Genomic DNA, 16,506 nt, shown 5'->3' with positions numbered 1-16,506 from the left:
AGATCCTGCAAGCCACGTGGTGTGGCAAAAACAAAAACAAAACAAAATACACACTGGATTCTAGGAACTTAGTGCTTTAAAAAAGAGTGAAAATATCTCATTAATAATTGTTTATATTTATAACTTATTAAAATGAAAATATTTGGGATATATTGAGATAAGTAAAATATATTATTAAAATTAATTTTACCTTTTTTTCTTTTTTTGATATGGTTACTAGAAAATTTAAACTTACATATGTGGCTTGAATTACATTTCTTTTGAACAGCACTGCTCTAAAGGGCCACTATGCTGGAATTCCTTATTCTCTGTCACTCTTGACCTTCAAGATTCCAAAGCCACATTTTGTTAACCACACTTTCAGAATTAACCTGGATTGGTGAATTGTTTCTCTGACATCCCCAGCTTTTATAATTATTCTTATTAGGCAGTTTGACTTAGGTTGAATTTAATGCACTATCCATATAGTGCATTGCCTTTAAAGCATTAAGAGGAATGTATTGCAGAGACATCAAGAGTTAAAACATTGCATTAGTGCCTGATTGCACCCCCAGTGCCAGACCAATTTCAGGAGACCAAAGGATAATACATTAACATATGTACAGAGTTTCTGTTTCTTAGAAAGCTCTCAGGTTAATAATGGCAAAGAAAAGACAGGACAATTTATGACATAAATATTACTGAAAGACAGAACACAAATGTGTACCAAATAATAACATGCTTCCAGAAATGTACAAATTTAATATACAGATACTAAGAAGATGTAAAGAAATCATTAAAAAGTAAGATAAAAGATGCATTTGGGGAATTCATTTTAAGCAGATATTAAAGCTGGGAAGCTTCATAAATTATAAAGAGCATGACTTTTTAAAAAAATCATGAAGTGAATTATTTTTCTCTAAAGCATAGTACTTTTTAGGAAATATTGGGACATGTTATTTCATATTGCAGGCAGAGTCTGGAAAGTAGTAGGATGCAATACCATCTCTTTTCTTTTTTTAAACAGTAGAAGACAGGAAGGAAAAACCTGTGGAGAAGTCAGCTGTATCCACTGCTGTACCTACAAAGCCAACAGAAAGTATCTCAAAGGCCTCTTCATGTACTCCAGTGCCTGTGACCGTGACAGCAACCCCACCTCTTCCAAAGCCTGTGAATACTTCTCTTCTCTCCCCTACTCCAGCACTGGCTTTGCCAAACCTGGCTAATGTGGATCTGGCAAAGATCAGTTCCATCCTTAGCAGCCTGACATCAGTCATGAAAAATACTGGTAAGTAGCCCCAGTAAAGAAGATAAAAGGCCTATTTCCACCTTTCTAATTGAACCATCAATCTGGGTTTTGTTTTTGTTTTTTAATTAAAAGTAATTTTTTAATTAAAAAATAAACATAGGGACTTCCCTGGCGGTCCAGTGGGTAAGACTCCATGCTCCCAGTGCAGGGGGCCTGTGTTCCATCCCTGGGAGCTAGATCCCGCATGCATGCCGCAACTAAGACCCAGTGCAGCCATAAGTAATAAATAAATACATACATACATACCAATACATGGTCATCATAGGAAAATTAGAAGATAAGTTAAAAGAATTAAATAAATATCCATAATTCTGCCATCCCAAAGGAAACCACTTGTGTTTAACACAAGTGTGTGTGTGTGTGTGTGTGTGTGTGTGTGTGTGTGTGTGTGTGTGTGTGTTTTGGGAAATAAAATGTTAGTATAATTTTTCTTTCAGTAATTGAAGCATATTGTGTATACAGTCGGTCCTCCATATTCACCGGTTCTGCATCTGCAGGTTCCACTTCCAAGGATTCAACCAACCATGGATTGAAAATATTTGGGGGGAATATTTTTTCAGAAAGTTCCAAAAAGCAAAACTTGAACTTGTCATGCCCCAACAACTATTTATATAGCATTTACATTGTAGTTATAACTATTTATATTGTATTATGTATTATGAGTAATCTAGAGATGATTTAAAGTATATGGAAGGACGGGGAGTTCCCTGGCGGTCCAGTGGTTAGGTCTCGGCGCTTTCACTGCCATGGCCCAGGTTTAATCTCTGATCAGGGAACAAAGATCCCGCAAGCCATGTGGCACGGCAAACAAACAAACAAAAATAAATAAAGTATATGGAAGGATGTGCATAGGTTACATGCAAATACTATACCATTTTATAAGGGACTTGATTATCCACAGATTTTGATATATTCAGGAGTCCTGAAACCAATCCCCCATGGGTACCGAGGGACAACTGTACTCTTTTGAAAGCAGCGACTTAAAATTTAACTACATATCATGGACATTTTTGTAAGTCATTAAACATTCAGCTATATCATTTAATAGCTATATAGCATTCAATAATTTATGTAGGCCTTTATTATCAGAACATCTAGTGTGTTTCCAATTTTTCGCTGTTATAAAGAATACTGTAGGGGCTTCCCTGGTGGCGCAGTGGTTGAGAATCTGCCTGCCAATGCAGGGGACACGGGTTCGAGCCCTGGTCTGGGAAGATCCCACATGCAACTAGGCCCGTGAGCCACAATTACTGAGCCTGCGCATCTGGAGCCTGTGCTCCGCAACAAGAGAGGCCGCAATAGTGAGAGGCCTGCGCACCGCAATGAAGAGTGGCCCCCGCTTGCCGCAACTAGAGAAAGCCCTCACACAGAAACGAAGACCCAACACAGCCATAAATAAATAAATAAATAAATAAATAAATAAATAAATAAACAAATAAATAAATAAATAAATAAATAAATAAAATAAAGGAATTCCTTTAAAAAAATTTAAAAAAAAAGAATACTGTAATGAACAACCTTGGTGCTAAAATTTTATGCACAACCCTTCTTAAAAGGGTTGATAAGTATATGGGACTTTTTTTAATGGAAGTTTTAATGAAGATATATAAAGTAGAGCCCCTCTACATGCTCATCACTCATCTTCAACACTGTAAACACATGGCCCATCTTGTTTCTGCTGTGCCCTATCCAATCCTGATTATTTTGAAGAAAATCCCAATTATTTCATTTCTTCATAAATAACTAAGTATTTATTTCTAAAAGATAAAGACTCCAAAAAATTCAACACGTAGGTTAAGTCTTTTCATGTTATAACTAAAATGTTCTCCAAAAAACGTACTATTTTGTGTACCAAGTATATGAAAGTTCCCATTGTTCCTCAACCTCTCCAACACTGTTTTGTTTTATACTTTGTCAAATTCAATCTTAAAAAAATTGTTCGTTTTCATTCCTTTGATTAAAGATGTGGTTAAAATTTCTTTCATATGCTTATCATTTTTTTTGTGTGTGAAATACCTGTTTATATTTTTGATTGTTAAAAAAATCAAAAATCATTTCTTCTTTATATACCATTTTTCCTATGTTAAGAATCAACCCAGTATTTTAAAATGTAAAAATGTAAAGATTGCTTATATAACCTCATTTTAAAGTCCATTTCAAAAGGAAATAACTTACTTATCACATAGAATTATGCAGTGGCCAAGTCTGATCATAATTAGCCAGCAATATCTATTGAGCACTTAGAGGAGTCTGAGGTGTAGGTTCCATTTGGTAGAGAAAAAAGAAATAGGTTCTCTGGTCTCTTTCTACTGGGGCTCTGAAAACTAGTAAATACATATGAAAAAAAATAACTTAATACTTAATCGAATTTAACGGTGTTCCAAGTAGATAGGAACAAGTCTTAATCTAATTTTCAGACTTTTTCTTTGTACAAGATGGACAATTTGTGGATCATTCACAGAAGAATTCCTATTAAACATACCATACTCAATTAAGTGACTGGAAAGTATCATGAATTTAAAGGTCATTTTGAATTGCATTTTCTTGAGTTAATCTTTCTGCCACCAGGGGTCAGTCCTGCATCAAGACCTTCTCCAGGAACTCCTACAAGTCCCAGCAACCTCACCAGTGGTCTGAAAACACCTGCACCTGCCACGACAACATCTCATAACCCTCTAGCAAATATCCTCTCGAAGGTGGAGATCACCCCAGAGAGCATTCTGTCTGCTCTTTCCAAAACCCAGACACAGTCAGCCCCTGCACTGCAAGGTAAACTGACATGCGCTAGAGGGACTTGAGTTGTGAATGCTTGTCTCCGGCTTAATCCTGGATTCCATTTCTGAGGAATCCAAAGCTATGAAATATATAATACAGTTAATTCATTATTCTCTTTATCATGTACAAACTGACATTTATGGAATTCTGAAATGTCAAAGCTGAAGAAGACTTTAAATATCCTCTAGTCCGATACCCTCCTCAGGTGAGGAAATTAACACTCAGTGAGGTGATGTGACCTGCTTAAGAGCACACATCTGTCTGTTCAATGAAGAGCTGAGACTAAAAGCCAGATTTCTTGACTGGAGTCCAGTATTCTTTCACTTACACCATGTATCCCAACCTCTTAGTATAAGTTAGTACATGTTGAGGTTTACACATTTTAATGTTAACTGAAGCTAAAGACAGTAAGAAAGATCAATCTACTATCAGAACTCTTATGAGACATGATTATCTCTTTTTTTTATGTCCTAATGTTTTATAGAGGCCTCTACAGATAGCATACCTTTTTTTATTTTCTGCCTAGCTATTATCGCTACCTTATTTGAACCTCTCTCTTCAGCTTTGCTAAGTATCTTGTTTTGTGCTAAAACTGTCTGCTTCTAACATTTTTTCATAAAGCTTACCTTGCTCTTTGTTCTCAGACCCTCCAGATACCAACCTCAGTATAATTATGCAGTGAATTACAGCTTCAATACAGTGACTTACTCTTTATCAATAGTTCTCAACCAGGAGCCTCCAGGGGACATTTGGCAATGTCTGAAGACTTTTTTGTTGGTCACAGCAGGGATCGGGGTGGGGGTGCTGTACCTCTAGGGGGTGGAAGCCAGGGATGCTGCTTAACCCTACAATGCATAGGACAGTCCCAACAACAAAGAAGTATCCCACCCAAATGTCAGTGGTGCTGAGATCCTGCTTTATATGAATAGAGAGCAGCAGTACAGGTATCTGTTAATTTTCTTATTTCCTAAACTGTTCTGTAAGTGGATCCGCCAGGCACTGTGTTATAGTGAGCTTTGTCTTACCATGTAGGACAATTTTGTTACACATAACTAAATACTATGAAATAGTAATCCACAGCTCTGCATATTGGAACCAACAAAAGAATTAATGATGATGCTACAGTGCATCTCATACTACTGATTTCAGGGATAATTAGTGTGAGAGATTGGCATGTTTATATGATTTCTCCCTTCCACTCCCTCTTCTATCACCATCCTATAGTTACAGTAAAAATTTTGAAGTCACTTGGATTTTAACTTCTTATATAGATATAATACTTAGATCTTAAAGAAGAAGCTTTTTCTTTCAGCAGATTGTCACAATAGTATCATGTGGACCTTCTCATCAGGCAAAATTTGAACAGAACTAGGTGTGTTACGACAAAATGAAAAGTGGGAATCTCAGGAAACAAGCTTTGTGGAATAACAGGGCAGTTTATCACCTTTCAGTTCCTTGTGGAAAGTGGAATTCTCTTTGCCTTTTAAAAGAACTGTGTCCAGCAACTTAAATAGATAATTTCTTCAAAGACCATAAAGGAAATCTCTTAGAACTTTGCTCTGAATGTGTCACCCATAGCCCTTATTGACTGATTTTCAGCACAAAAGAATGACTTCAGTAGGCAGAGGCCATAGACTATGGTTTAAGATTGAAGAAAAGTAATATTTAGCGGTAAGAGACTATTTCACCTATTACCAGAAATCTGAGTAGTATCTTTGTTAAGAAGATGGTCTTCTGAAGAATTTATTTCACAACAGCTGAAAGATAATACTGAAATACCTTTTTTAAATCATGATATTATCATATCTCACTTTCCAGTGCTTGAAGACTTCTGGTTTTGGTAGGAGCAGTTACTACTAAGAATTAAATCAAACTGTTAGGAAGGGGAAATTTATATAGCCAGGGACCTTTTTGGAAATGAAACATGGATATTTTTTTTTTTTCAGGAGGATAATAACTGAAATAAACAATGTTTCAATTATTTGGATATTATCAAACACTGGATAATAATAAAAGCCATGCATCATTATTTAGAAGTTGATGGCATTTGAAAATGTTGCAAGGATGGAGCAACCTTAAAATTCTTAAGACCTTAAATCTCTTAGCAAATAAGGATAAATATTGAAATTTTGAAGAAACATTAATTGAAGTATCATATGAAATATTTTCCTTCAATCATTTTGAAGGAACAGTTTTAGTGTATGACTGAAAGCTATAAATTCAGGTGAAGTATACATAAACTTTTCATTTGTGATCAGAAATTGAGGAAAATTTCCAAAATGTGATTGAATTTAAAGGACCTTCTGTTATCTCTTTATCAAGTACTTTTCCAAGCATTTTTCTGCAAGAGCAGTTTGCTTTGGTGAACTTCAGTCTTCTTTGCCCCAAAGAATTCTTTCTCAGTGCTTCTGAGAAGGTTTTGTCAGTGAGTGGGGTTGAATCCCATCAGTGTCAGCCTGAATAATCCTTGAATTTTCCAAGCTATAAGAAGGGGATTGTATGTTTTCTTGTGAAAGAATCAGTGCCCCAGTGGTCTAGCTGTATAAGCTTTGTGGTGTATGTTTGTATATTTACTATTGCTACATTTTACAACTAAAATTTTTTACAGCCAAAGCTTTGTTTCCCCAAAGATAACACCAGTGCGGCAAGAGATGCTCCTTGAAAAAAGCGTCCCAGTTCAAGTAAATTCCTGCAATTTGCATATTGCTGTCTCTCTCCTGAGAATAACAGTGTAGGTTAACTTGTTAGAGACAGTTGTGGAGGTTGGAAAGGAAGGATAGGGCAGAATATCTATTTGCATTTAGAGAAACAGTTCCACAGACCAAACATTAAGAAATACTGGCTTAAAGTGTTATTTTAAAAGTAATTTTGCACCCTTTCTTTTCCTGCTTTGTCTTGTTTAAGCTGTGAATGATTCTGACACTAAAATCTCCCCCATCCTGTTGCCTTTTATTTTGCCATGTTGGACTTGTTTCATGACTACTAGAAACATTTCAGTAATTTGCTCTTCTTATATTGATAAATAGGTCCAGTGTTTTCTATGACATTTAGCCATTACTTGTTTGGTCTGGATTCCCTTTGATCTCATATTTTAATGTCTATCTAGTTCCGACTGGAATGAATGAGAATATCCAATTAGCCTACATTGTTTTCATTGGAAGGTAGGGAGTTCTTTTTAACTCCTCTAATCTTTGTTTCTACAGGCCTGTCATCTTTACTTCAGAGTGTTACTGGGAACCCAGTTCCATCCAGCGAAGCTGCATCCCAGAGCACTTCAGCTTCCCCTGCCAACACCACAGTCTCTAGCATAAAAGGAAGAAATCTGCCCTCCAATACCCAATCCTTTATTCCGAAAAGCTTCAGCTATTCCCCTAATTCATCAACTTCTGAAGTCTCTTCAACATCAGCCAGCAAGGCCTCAATTGGGCAAAGCCCAGGGCTCCCAAGCTCTACTTTCAAGCTACCATCAAACACTCTGGGGTTTACAGGTACCCACAATACCAGCCCTGCTGCCCCACCTACTGAAGTTGCCATGTGCCAATCTTCAGAGATCTCCAAGCCAAAGCTGGAGTCAGAGTCCACCTCCCCAAGCCTGGAAATGAAGATCCACAACTTCTTAAAAGGTAATCCTGGTTTCAGTGGCTTAAACTTAAACATCCCAATCCTGAGCAGTTTGGGATCCAGTGCCCCAGCAGAAAGCCATCCCTCAGACTTCCAGCGTGGCCCTACTAGCACGTCAATCGACAACATTGATGGAACCCCTGTGCGGGATGAACGGAGTGGGACGCCCACCCAGGATGAGATGATGGACAAGCCCACATCCAGCAGTGTAGATACCATGTCCCTGCTTTCTAAGATCATTAGCCCTGGTTCCTCAACACCCAGCAGTACAAGATCACCACCCCCTGGGAGAGAGGAAAGCTACCCCCGAGAGCTCTCCAATTCTGTATCTACATATCGACCCTTTGGCCTGGGCAGTGAATCACCCTATAAGCAGCCTTCTGATGGAATGGAGAGACCATCTTCCCTGATGGACTCTTCACAGGAGAAATTCTATCCAGATACTTCTTTCCAGGAAGATGAAGATTACCGAGATTTTGAGTATTCAGGGCCTCCACCCTCTGCCATGATGAACCTAGAGAAGAAACCAGCCAAATCTATCCTGAAATCAAGCAAGCTTTCTGATACCACCGAGTACCAGCCCATCTTATCCAGTTATAGTCACAGGGGCCAAGAATTTGGGGTAAAGTCTGCCTTCCCTCCATCTGTAAGGGCCCTCCTGGACTCTAGTGAGAACTGTGACCGTCTCTCGTCTTCCCCTGGGCTCTTTGGTGCCTTCAGCATAAGAGGGAATGAACCTGGGTCTGACCGGTCACCATCACCGAGTAAGAATGATTCATTTTTCACCCCTGACTCCAACCGCAATAGCTTGTCTCAGTCTACCACTGGGCATCTCAGTTTGCCACAGAAGCAGTACCCAGACTCTCCTCACCCAGTTCCACATCGTTCCCTTTTCTCTCCGCAGAATACCCTTGCTGCTCCCACGGGCCACCCACCCACGTCAGGCGTGGAGAAAGTCCTGGCCTCCACCATTTCCACCACATCGACGATTGAGTTTAAGAATATGCTTAAAAATGCCTCACGAAAGCCCTCAGATGATAAACATTTTGGCCAGGCCCCCAGCAAGGGCACTTCAAGTGATGGTGTCAGTCTCTCAAACCTCTCCCAGCCCAGCTTGACAGCCACTGATCAGCAGCAACAAGAAGAGCACTACCGCATAGAGACCCGAGTCTCCTCCTCCTGCTTAGACTTGCCTGATAGTACGGAAGAAAAGGGGGCCCCTATAGAAACCTTGGGTTATCATAATGCATCCAATAGGAGGATGTCAGGGGAGCCAATACAGACTGTAGAGTCCATCCGAGTTCCTGGGAAGGGAAATAGAGGACATGGGCGTGAGGCTTCAAGGGTGGGTTGGTTTGATCTGAGCACCTCAGGCAGCTCCTTTGACAATGGCCCCTCAAGTGCCTCTGAGTTGGCATCCCTTGGGGGTGGGGGCAGCGGAGGCCTCACTGGCTTTAAAACAGCACCATACAAAGAACGAGCACCCCAGTTTCAGGAAAGTGTCGGCAGCTTTCGTTCCAACAGTTTCAACTCAACATTTGAGCATCATCTCCCCCCGTCCCCGTTGGAACATGGGACACCCTTCCAGAGAGAGCCAGTGGGGCCGCCATCTGCCCCACCTGCCCCTCCTAAGGATCATGGTGGTATCTTCTCTCGAGATGCACCCACTCATCTACCCTCTGTGGATCTTTCGAACCCCTTCACAAAGGAGGCAGCCCTGGCCCATGCTGCCCCACCTCCTCCTGGAGAGCACAGCGGAGTTCCTTTCCCCACCCCACCCCCTCCTCCACCCCCTGGGGAACATAGCAGCAGTGGCGGGAGTGGCGTCCCTTTTTCTACTCCTCCTCCTCCTCCACCTCCTGTTGACCACTCGGGGGTTGTACCCTTCCCAGCCCCACCACTGGCCGAGCACGGAGTGGCGGGGGCTGTGGCGGTATTTCCCAAGGACCATAGTTCCCTCCTTCAAGGGACCCTGGCTGACCATTTTGGGGTGCTCCCAGGGCCCAGGGACCATGGGGGCCCCACCCAACGGGACCTCAACGGCCCTGGCCTTAGCCGTGTACGTGAGAGCCTGAGCCTACCCTCCCTTTCTCTGGAGCACTTGGGCCCAGCCCACGGAGGAGGAGGTGGGGGAGGCAGCAGCAACAGCAGCGGCCCCCCCTTGGGTCCCTCACACAGAGACGCCATCAACCGGAGTGGTATGATCTTGCGGAGTCCCCGGCCAGACTTCCGGCCTAGGGAACCTTTTCTCAGCAGAGACCCTTTTCACAGTTTAAAGAGACCCAGGCCACCTTTCGCTAGGGGCCCTCCGTTCTTTGCACCAAAACGCCCATTCTTCCCTCCCAGGTACTGATGGAAACTAAGGGAAAGGCATTTTGAACAGTCTAGAGAGAATTGGAAGTAGGAGTTTGGTTTATTATTGTTGTTTTTGTTTGTTTTCCCTCCTTTGATTTATTTTTTCTTTTTTTTATTATGACAGAGGACCTCCCTTCCAAATTAAAAAGTCCCATGTGCATATGCTCACATTTCACTATTCCATCCAGTCCTGCCTCCCACTGCACTTACACCCACCTTCTCCAAGTTGTTTGTATTTTAAGGGGGTGGGGGGCAAAGAAACACAACCAAAGCCACTTCATTTGGCTGGGGGTTTGAGGGGTGGGGAGGAAAACAGCTCTTATCTTACCCCATCTGTGGAAGAGTATTATTACATTTGAAATAAAACTTCCATCAGTACAGATAATAATGTGCAATGTTGGGATGTTATTTTGGGCTTGGCACGTCAAAAGTAGTCAGTGGAAGGATTCCTGTCCCCTTCTCTCTCCAGCTCTGTTACTGCTGTAACCAGTGTGGCGCTCTTCCCTGTATGCTCTGTGGCCTGCTGACAGCCAGGAGATGTTGCAGGGGAGAAATGTGGGAGACCTTGGACCTGTCAAGTTGTTTTGTTCTGCTTTGTTTTGTTTTTAAAGGCATGTTGCAGTTGAGTTCTTTACCTCTCTCCTAAAATCTAAAGCTTTTTTTTTCTTCTTTTTTTTTTTCCTCTTCTAAAGTACTATCAGGCAGTAACTTTGAGGAGATACGGACCTCATTTTATCCTAGTAAAAAATTTTCCTCTTTATACTTGGAGTGAAAGAAAGGGGACTGGATATAATTTAAAGGTTAAAATAAGGAGTAGCTACAATATTGAGAGCTAGAGAAAGGAACTGTTAAATGGTGTGTTGTGACCTGCCCATCTGTCATAAACAAGGAAACATTTCTGAGGTAGTTTCACACATCTTGCACCAAACTCTTGCTTCCTGCTTTTCTTTCTTGACTTTTTCCTCCCTCAGTTTTCATTTCTGCTTTAGCCAGAAAGAAAGTCACTACAGTTGACAATTGATATGAAGGTGTAACTGAAATGTTATCAAATATTATCCCTGTATTTTTTAATAAGAAGTAGACATTTTTACCATGGTGCCTCCCTAACGTAAGTGACATTTGTTGGTAGTTTTCAGCAAAAGTTAACTACAAGGGAAAAGGAAATATTTGTCTTTATCTTTCTTTTCCCCTTGACCTGGTCCTGTATTCACCCCTCTTCTTGGTATTTCAAAGGAGGAAGTTCAGTAGCATCTTTCTTTATATTATACCTCTTTAGATCTGTCTTAGTGACCAGTGGATATTATTATTTGTATCTTTACAGAGAAACAGGAGGACCTGATAAATTCAAATTTACCCCACTCTACAGATCGCAGCCTGTCACATTTCAAGGCTCAATCCTTAACCTCACCTCCCACTCTCAACAGAAAATAATGTTTCTGCCCTTAGTCTTTTTCCACGAGAAAGCAGTGCTTTTCTTGTCCCTGAACTGAAAGGCTTCTTATTTGTATTTCTACAACTAGTACTGGGAAAAAGACAATCACTGCATTCTGAGTGTTTATGTCTTTTTATCTAGGGACACTGAAAGGCAAATGTTGCTTTACTACTATTTTTTATTTAGTGTGTTACCCCAAGGTACACACTGGTCATCTCCAGCCAGATGAGTAAAAGAAAAGGAAATTCTAGCAAGTTCTATATTTTCTTCCAAGTTAGTATAGGAGTAACTGTAGGAAGTATGGGGATTGCTTTGGATTCCTCCAGCGAAATATTAAAGATGGGAGAGAGTGGGTAGTGTAGTGACAGAAGATTATTTGTCTCAGAATAAACTTGCTTTTCAGATAAAGAGCGTTTCAGATAAAGAGCAGCTTAAACCAGGTGTGCATCATAGTTGGGGAGTTTTTGTGTAATTTATTCCATATTATTTATTTGGGCTCGCCATGTTTTCTTTGGTTAGGATCCTGCAAGTCATTCATCTTCCTAATGCATTTCTGGTTTTAAGCCAACTGTTCTTTCTTTCTTTGACCTTCTCAAGCCTCTCTGCCCTGTAGCTCTCCCCCCCCAAAAATGCATGATACCATGACCTTGTAAGTGGGCTGGGGTATATAGTGTAGCAAAGCAAAGAAACAGTACAGTTATATTGAGTCCTAAGACATTTGTTTAGAGAAAAGTATAAGAGAGTGTGAGGGTGGGGGTGGGGGGAGGGAAAGGGAGAGTTCTCTCTGACTCGAAACTGAGATAGGTTTTTTTTTTTCCTTTGCAGGAAAGTGGGATTTTTTTTTTAATTCTAGAATAAAAGAATGTGAATTCTTTTTGCTGCTCTCGTTTAAGCTAAAAGTAGTGTTTACTTGAAAAGGCTCTCTGACCATTTGATTTTATCAGAAAATGCGGGGTTGTCAGGACAGTGGCTTCCTGAATGTTGGGGCAGGGCTGTTGTCCTCAGAAGCATGATAGCTAATCCATGAAAGAAGGACCTTGTTGTACAGTTTAAAAGATGGACTTTTAAGGGTTGGTTTTTTGGTGGAGTGTTTATTTTTTTTTAAGCCACAAAATCCTCAATGCATTTGTTTCAAGATGGAAGTGAGGATTTGTATGTGACTTGTCAGCTGTTGTTAACTTTAAGGAAATCTGTCTACAGCAGTAAATGAAGACAACAATGTATATATGTGATATAGTGAAACAAAAAAGACAATTCTGGTATTCATAACATGAAACAAAGGGGTTTTATTCTTTCTGTGTCTGTGATTTAAAACTCCGTGCTCTGACTTTTGTATTTCAACCTGAGTTTAAAAAATAAACAAGATTTTTTTAAAGAAAGCATAGCATAGTGTATCTTGGCAAGGACATGATTCATATGCAAGCAGAATATGTGAAGTTGTTGCTAACGTCCTTGGTGCTCACTGTAAAATCACAGACAGAGAATCAGTGGGTGGGGGTCATGAATACACTGGTACCACTTAAAACACAGTGATACAGTATCAGAAATTGAGTCCTTAAGTATTTTGTAAGAGTTACTCTTCAGTCAGCTTAGATGAAACCTCTCTCCCTGCTCCCCTCTGCCCTCCCAAAAGTTGAGGATAACTAGAATTTGGTTTGTTTCCAGGGAAGGTAAAATGATAAGAGAATAGGCCTTTTATCCTTTCCTATCCCAGGAATACAATGTTTGTGATATATATGGTACAGCAAACCTATCTAGATAATGTGAATATGCTAAACTTCTAATTGCAAAATATTCACTATCACTCTTGAAGTTACTGGTTCATGCAGAATTAAGCTTCAGCTGTTATTGTTTTGAAGCCGCTGTAAATTACTGCTTTTTCCCCTTTTTTCTTCCCCTCCTCCCCCTCCCCCCTTTTTTCGAATGGGCTGGGGTGCCTGTTAAGATTAAAATTAGATATGTTGGATTGATATTCTCACGTGTTCAGTGTGGAAAACAAAACAAGTACATGCTTTAGAGGCAACAACAATGAAATCCTTTTGAAATGTGTATTAATATCATTTAATAAAATAACTAGTTCTAAAGGTTTGACATTTTTCTTTGAGATCTGGGGCTTTGACCAAGGGCCCCTGGCTTCTCTGGTGAGTGCAAATAGGAGGGAACTTCTCCAGGAGTTGAAACTGCTGCTTTGTGGAACAGGCCTATGGTTGGAAAGACCTAAATTTTCTTCAGCAAAGACCCTACATGACTGTCCAGGGCTGAAGGTGAAACCAGCTACAGAATGCAGGAAGAAAAGCCTGGATATATCTCTGAAGATACAGTTGTATTGGCTTTTGGTCTAAGAGTGCATGGAGGGTAGAGGGGCTGGTGTGTGTGCCTGCACGGTTCTAAGGCAAACACAGGTGCCACAGGCCACCCGTCTCATCCCTTCCTTGTGACCACTTGCCCTTTCCTCTCTTCCAGCCATTCCTCTTTTTTTTTTTTTTAATCTCTTTGCCCCCAAAATTATGTTTTTGTTTTCCTGTTTAATAAAGTATGGTTTCCTTTGTTGTGTGGTTGACTTTTCCCCTCTCGCACTGATCTTGTCCAGCTGTCGTCCCCTTTGACTTCTGCACTCAGTGTCACTGAAGGCAGTCTGAGCCTCTTGAGATCTTTATGGCCTTGTGGTTTTCTCTTTGATCCTTTACGAAATTCAATTTTGAAAGGGACGTTGGGTGGGGTGAGATCAAGATGTTCAGGGAATGGTTGGTAATGAAGTGGGCATACTGTATGGATGGTAGCTTGTGTTATGTCTTCAAAAAGTTGTACAGTTGTGAGTGAAGAAGCATTTTTAAAGCAAACATAAAATTGGGGTAGTGGTGATAGGGATCCTTCTGGCCAATTCTTTGCCCACATCTACCCTTCTTGCATATTGACAGTCTGTCATACAGAAGCTACACTCAAACCCTCTCTCTTAACCCCATCCATTTTTCATAACCCAGTGAGGCTTAATAAATGGAATGTTGGCTTAAGGGGCGAAGAGAGTTGCTGCGTCTAGACCAGGCTGGGTCACTGGCAGGATAGAATGCTCTAAATAGCAGCCTTGAATACGTGAAGCTACAGATGTGTCACCAGACACTTCAGAAATAGCAGCAGCCTAGGAACACACCCAGCAGGTAGGGCGTACCACTATGCTAGCTGCTTTTGGAATCTGGCTCACCCTTACTTCCTGGTCCCCAGTTGGGACCTTGACTTGCCCACCTGATTCCTGTCGCCACCCCAAGGAAGCAACAGCTTTTAGAATTCCTCATTGGCCTTTCTGGGCATGTTGAAAATACATAACTTCCCCAAAATTGTTCTAGTTAAGCCAATATGGTATAGAAGGAATGAGTTACCCCCTCATGTATGTAGACAGAATAACACAAACACTATCTGAATGGGTTTTAGGGTATTGAGGCGTTTCTCATACTTGTTTATGAGTAACTGTATGGACAAGTCCGGTCAGCTGCTGTTCACAATTGCTGAGTAATAACTCATTGAGTCTGCATAGACAAAGCTGCAAGAGGGACACCCATAAGTGAGATGGCTCCTAAGTAAACATCCTGTTCTCCCCCCACGTAGAAGTAGAAAGAAGCACATAATGCTTTAAAGGAAAGGAGCAAGTGCAATGTAAAATTAAATACCAATTTCTGACGAACTGCTGGGGGAGGACAGAAGAAACCTTTAATGCTTAGTTACAAGTTTGAGGGGAAGGGGATAAGAAGGCTGAGATCTGTCTAGAAACATTACAGTTACCTTACGGTTCTATTATTTTTTTCCTGTCCTTTCCCTTTGTTATCAGTGTGGCAAGAGTCAAACGTTGAGAACACAGATATGGGTGGAGAGGCTAGTAAGCAGTGCCAACAGAACAAATACAGGCTGCAGTTGTTTGTGTTTGACTGAAAAGGGTGTTGGCTAAACCAGTACACCCTGGATCTGCTGGGGTTCCTAGCAAATTAGATGTTCCAACCACATTAGTTCCTTTCCCTTCCCCATTGGATCCCCTTCTTTTTGAGAATTAAGTCCCTTGCCACATAATTTGTAGGAAGGAGATAAGACTTGAAACCTCCTACATTTTTCTTGGAGTATTTCAGTTGGAATGGGTAGAAAGGAGATGAGCAGCATCTAGTTCCTTCTGTTTTCTCCTCCCCTGGCTAGGAATCCTTTGCACCCACATGAGGCAATACTTAAGGTCCCATTTTCTAGGTAGCCAATCATTGTCAAAGGCAGTAGAGATTAGTGAAGTATTAATTTCAAATCTTGGTTTTTTGGGTAGTGGGCCATAGTTGTATGTAGTCTTCCGTAGATGTAGCTAGGGCCTTCTTTCAGAGTACTTTGCTCTTTGCTTTTGAGTTTTGTTTTTTTTTTTTTTTTTTACTTCAGCATCAAACTTAAGTTGGCACTGACTCCTGTGTTTGGGAGACTTCATATTTTTCCTTTGGTGTTGACCTGACCAACCAGGGTCATTTAAAAGGCAGGGTGGAGGTGGCTGTTTCCTTGTGTCTCAGACTCAAGAAATGTCTTGGGAAAGGGAAATGTTAGTAGAGATTTTTAGGTGAGCCTAAGGTTTTGTCGTCAAAGTTCAATTTATCCCCATGCTCTGGGTAGGAAGCTTCCCCCTCTTGATTTATTCAGCAAAGTTGGCTGGACTTTCTCTTTGTAGCATCTTTAAAGCAAAGTTAAAGTTTGGCTGCGTCCTAGATCTTCATTACTAAGGAAGAAAAAACATTTTTTTTTAACCTAAACTCCCCACAGTACCTCCTGTAGGCTTAACCACTTGGCTAGTTCTTTGGGCCTCAAAAGCATTTGGTGGCAATGATGTAAACCTTTCTTTATGTATTTTACCTTCTTACGTTTCTCTCTTTTACCTCCAATACCTTTTAAAATTTCTTTGGTGCAGGGAAATTTTGCTTCTAAAAACTAAGATTTGGAGGTAATGTGTTGATCCTGATAACAAGTGGGAAATGTACTTTACCGTCAATGGAGAGAATTCTTACAAATAGTTTAACGTTATAAA

At 40.6% G+C, this 16,506-nt stretch overlaps 1 protein-coding gene across 13 annotated transcripts in view; it reads left to right on the top strand.

The window, feature by feature from the left end:
* RPRD2 (regulation of nuclear pre-mRNA domain containing 2) overlaps positions 1-16,506 on the top strand; it is a 92,281-nt gene that overhangs the window by 73,559 nt on the left and 2,216 nt on the right. For 3 of the 13 annotated variants that reach the window (XM_082474028.1, XM_082474022.1, XM_082474029.1), the window contains 3 exons: positions 1,007-1,267; positions 3,857-4,057; positions 7,267-14,019. In XM_082474028.1, the coding sequence (XP_082330154.1) occupies positions 1,007-1,267; positions 3,857-4,057; positions 7,267-10,037 (3,233 nt within the window). In that variant the 3' untranslated portion in view covers positions 10,038-14,019. Of the gene's footprint in view, positions 1-1,006; positions 1,268-3,856; positions 4,058-7,266; positions 14,020-16,506 lie in introns of those variants that run through there. The other 10 variants (XM_082474033.1, XM_082474032.1, XM_082474024.1 and 7 more) reach the window with 7 other exon arrangements.

Source organism: Balaenoptera physalus, assembly GCF_965194825.1.
Source record: "Balaenoptera physalus genome assembly, chromosome: 1".
NCBI lineage: Eukaryota > Metazoa > Chordata > Mammalia > Artiodactyla > Balaenopteridae > Balaenoptera > Balaenoptera physalus.
Note: the sequence above shows the minus strand (reverse complement) of the source record. Positions and strands in the feature narration are given on the sequence as shown.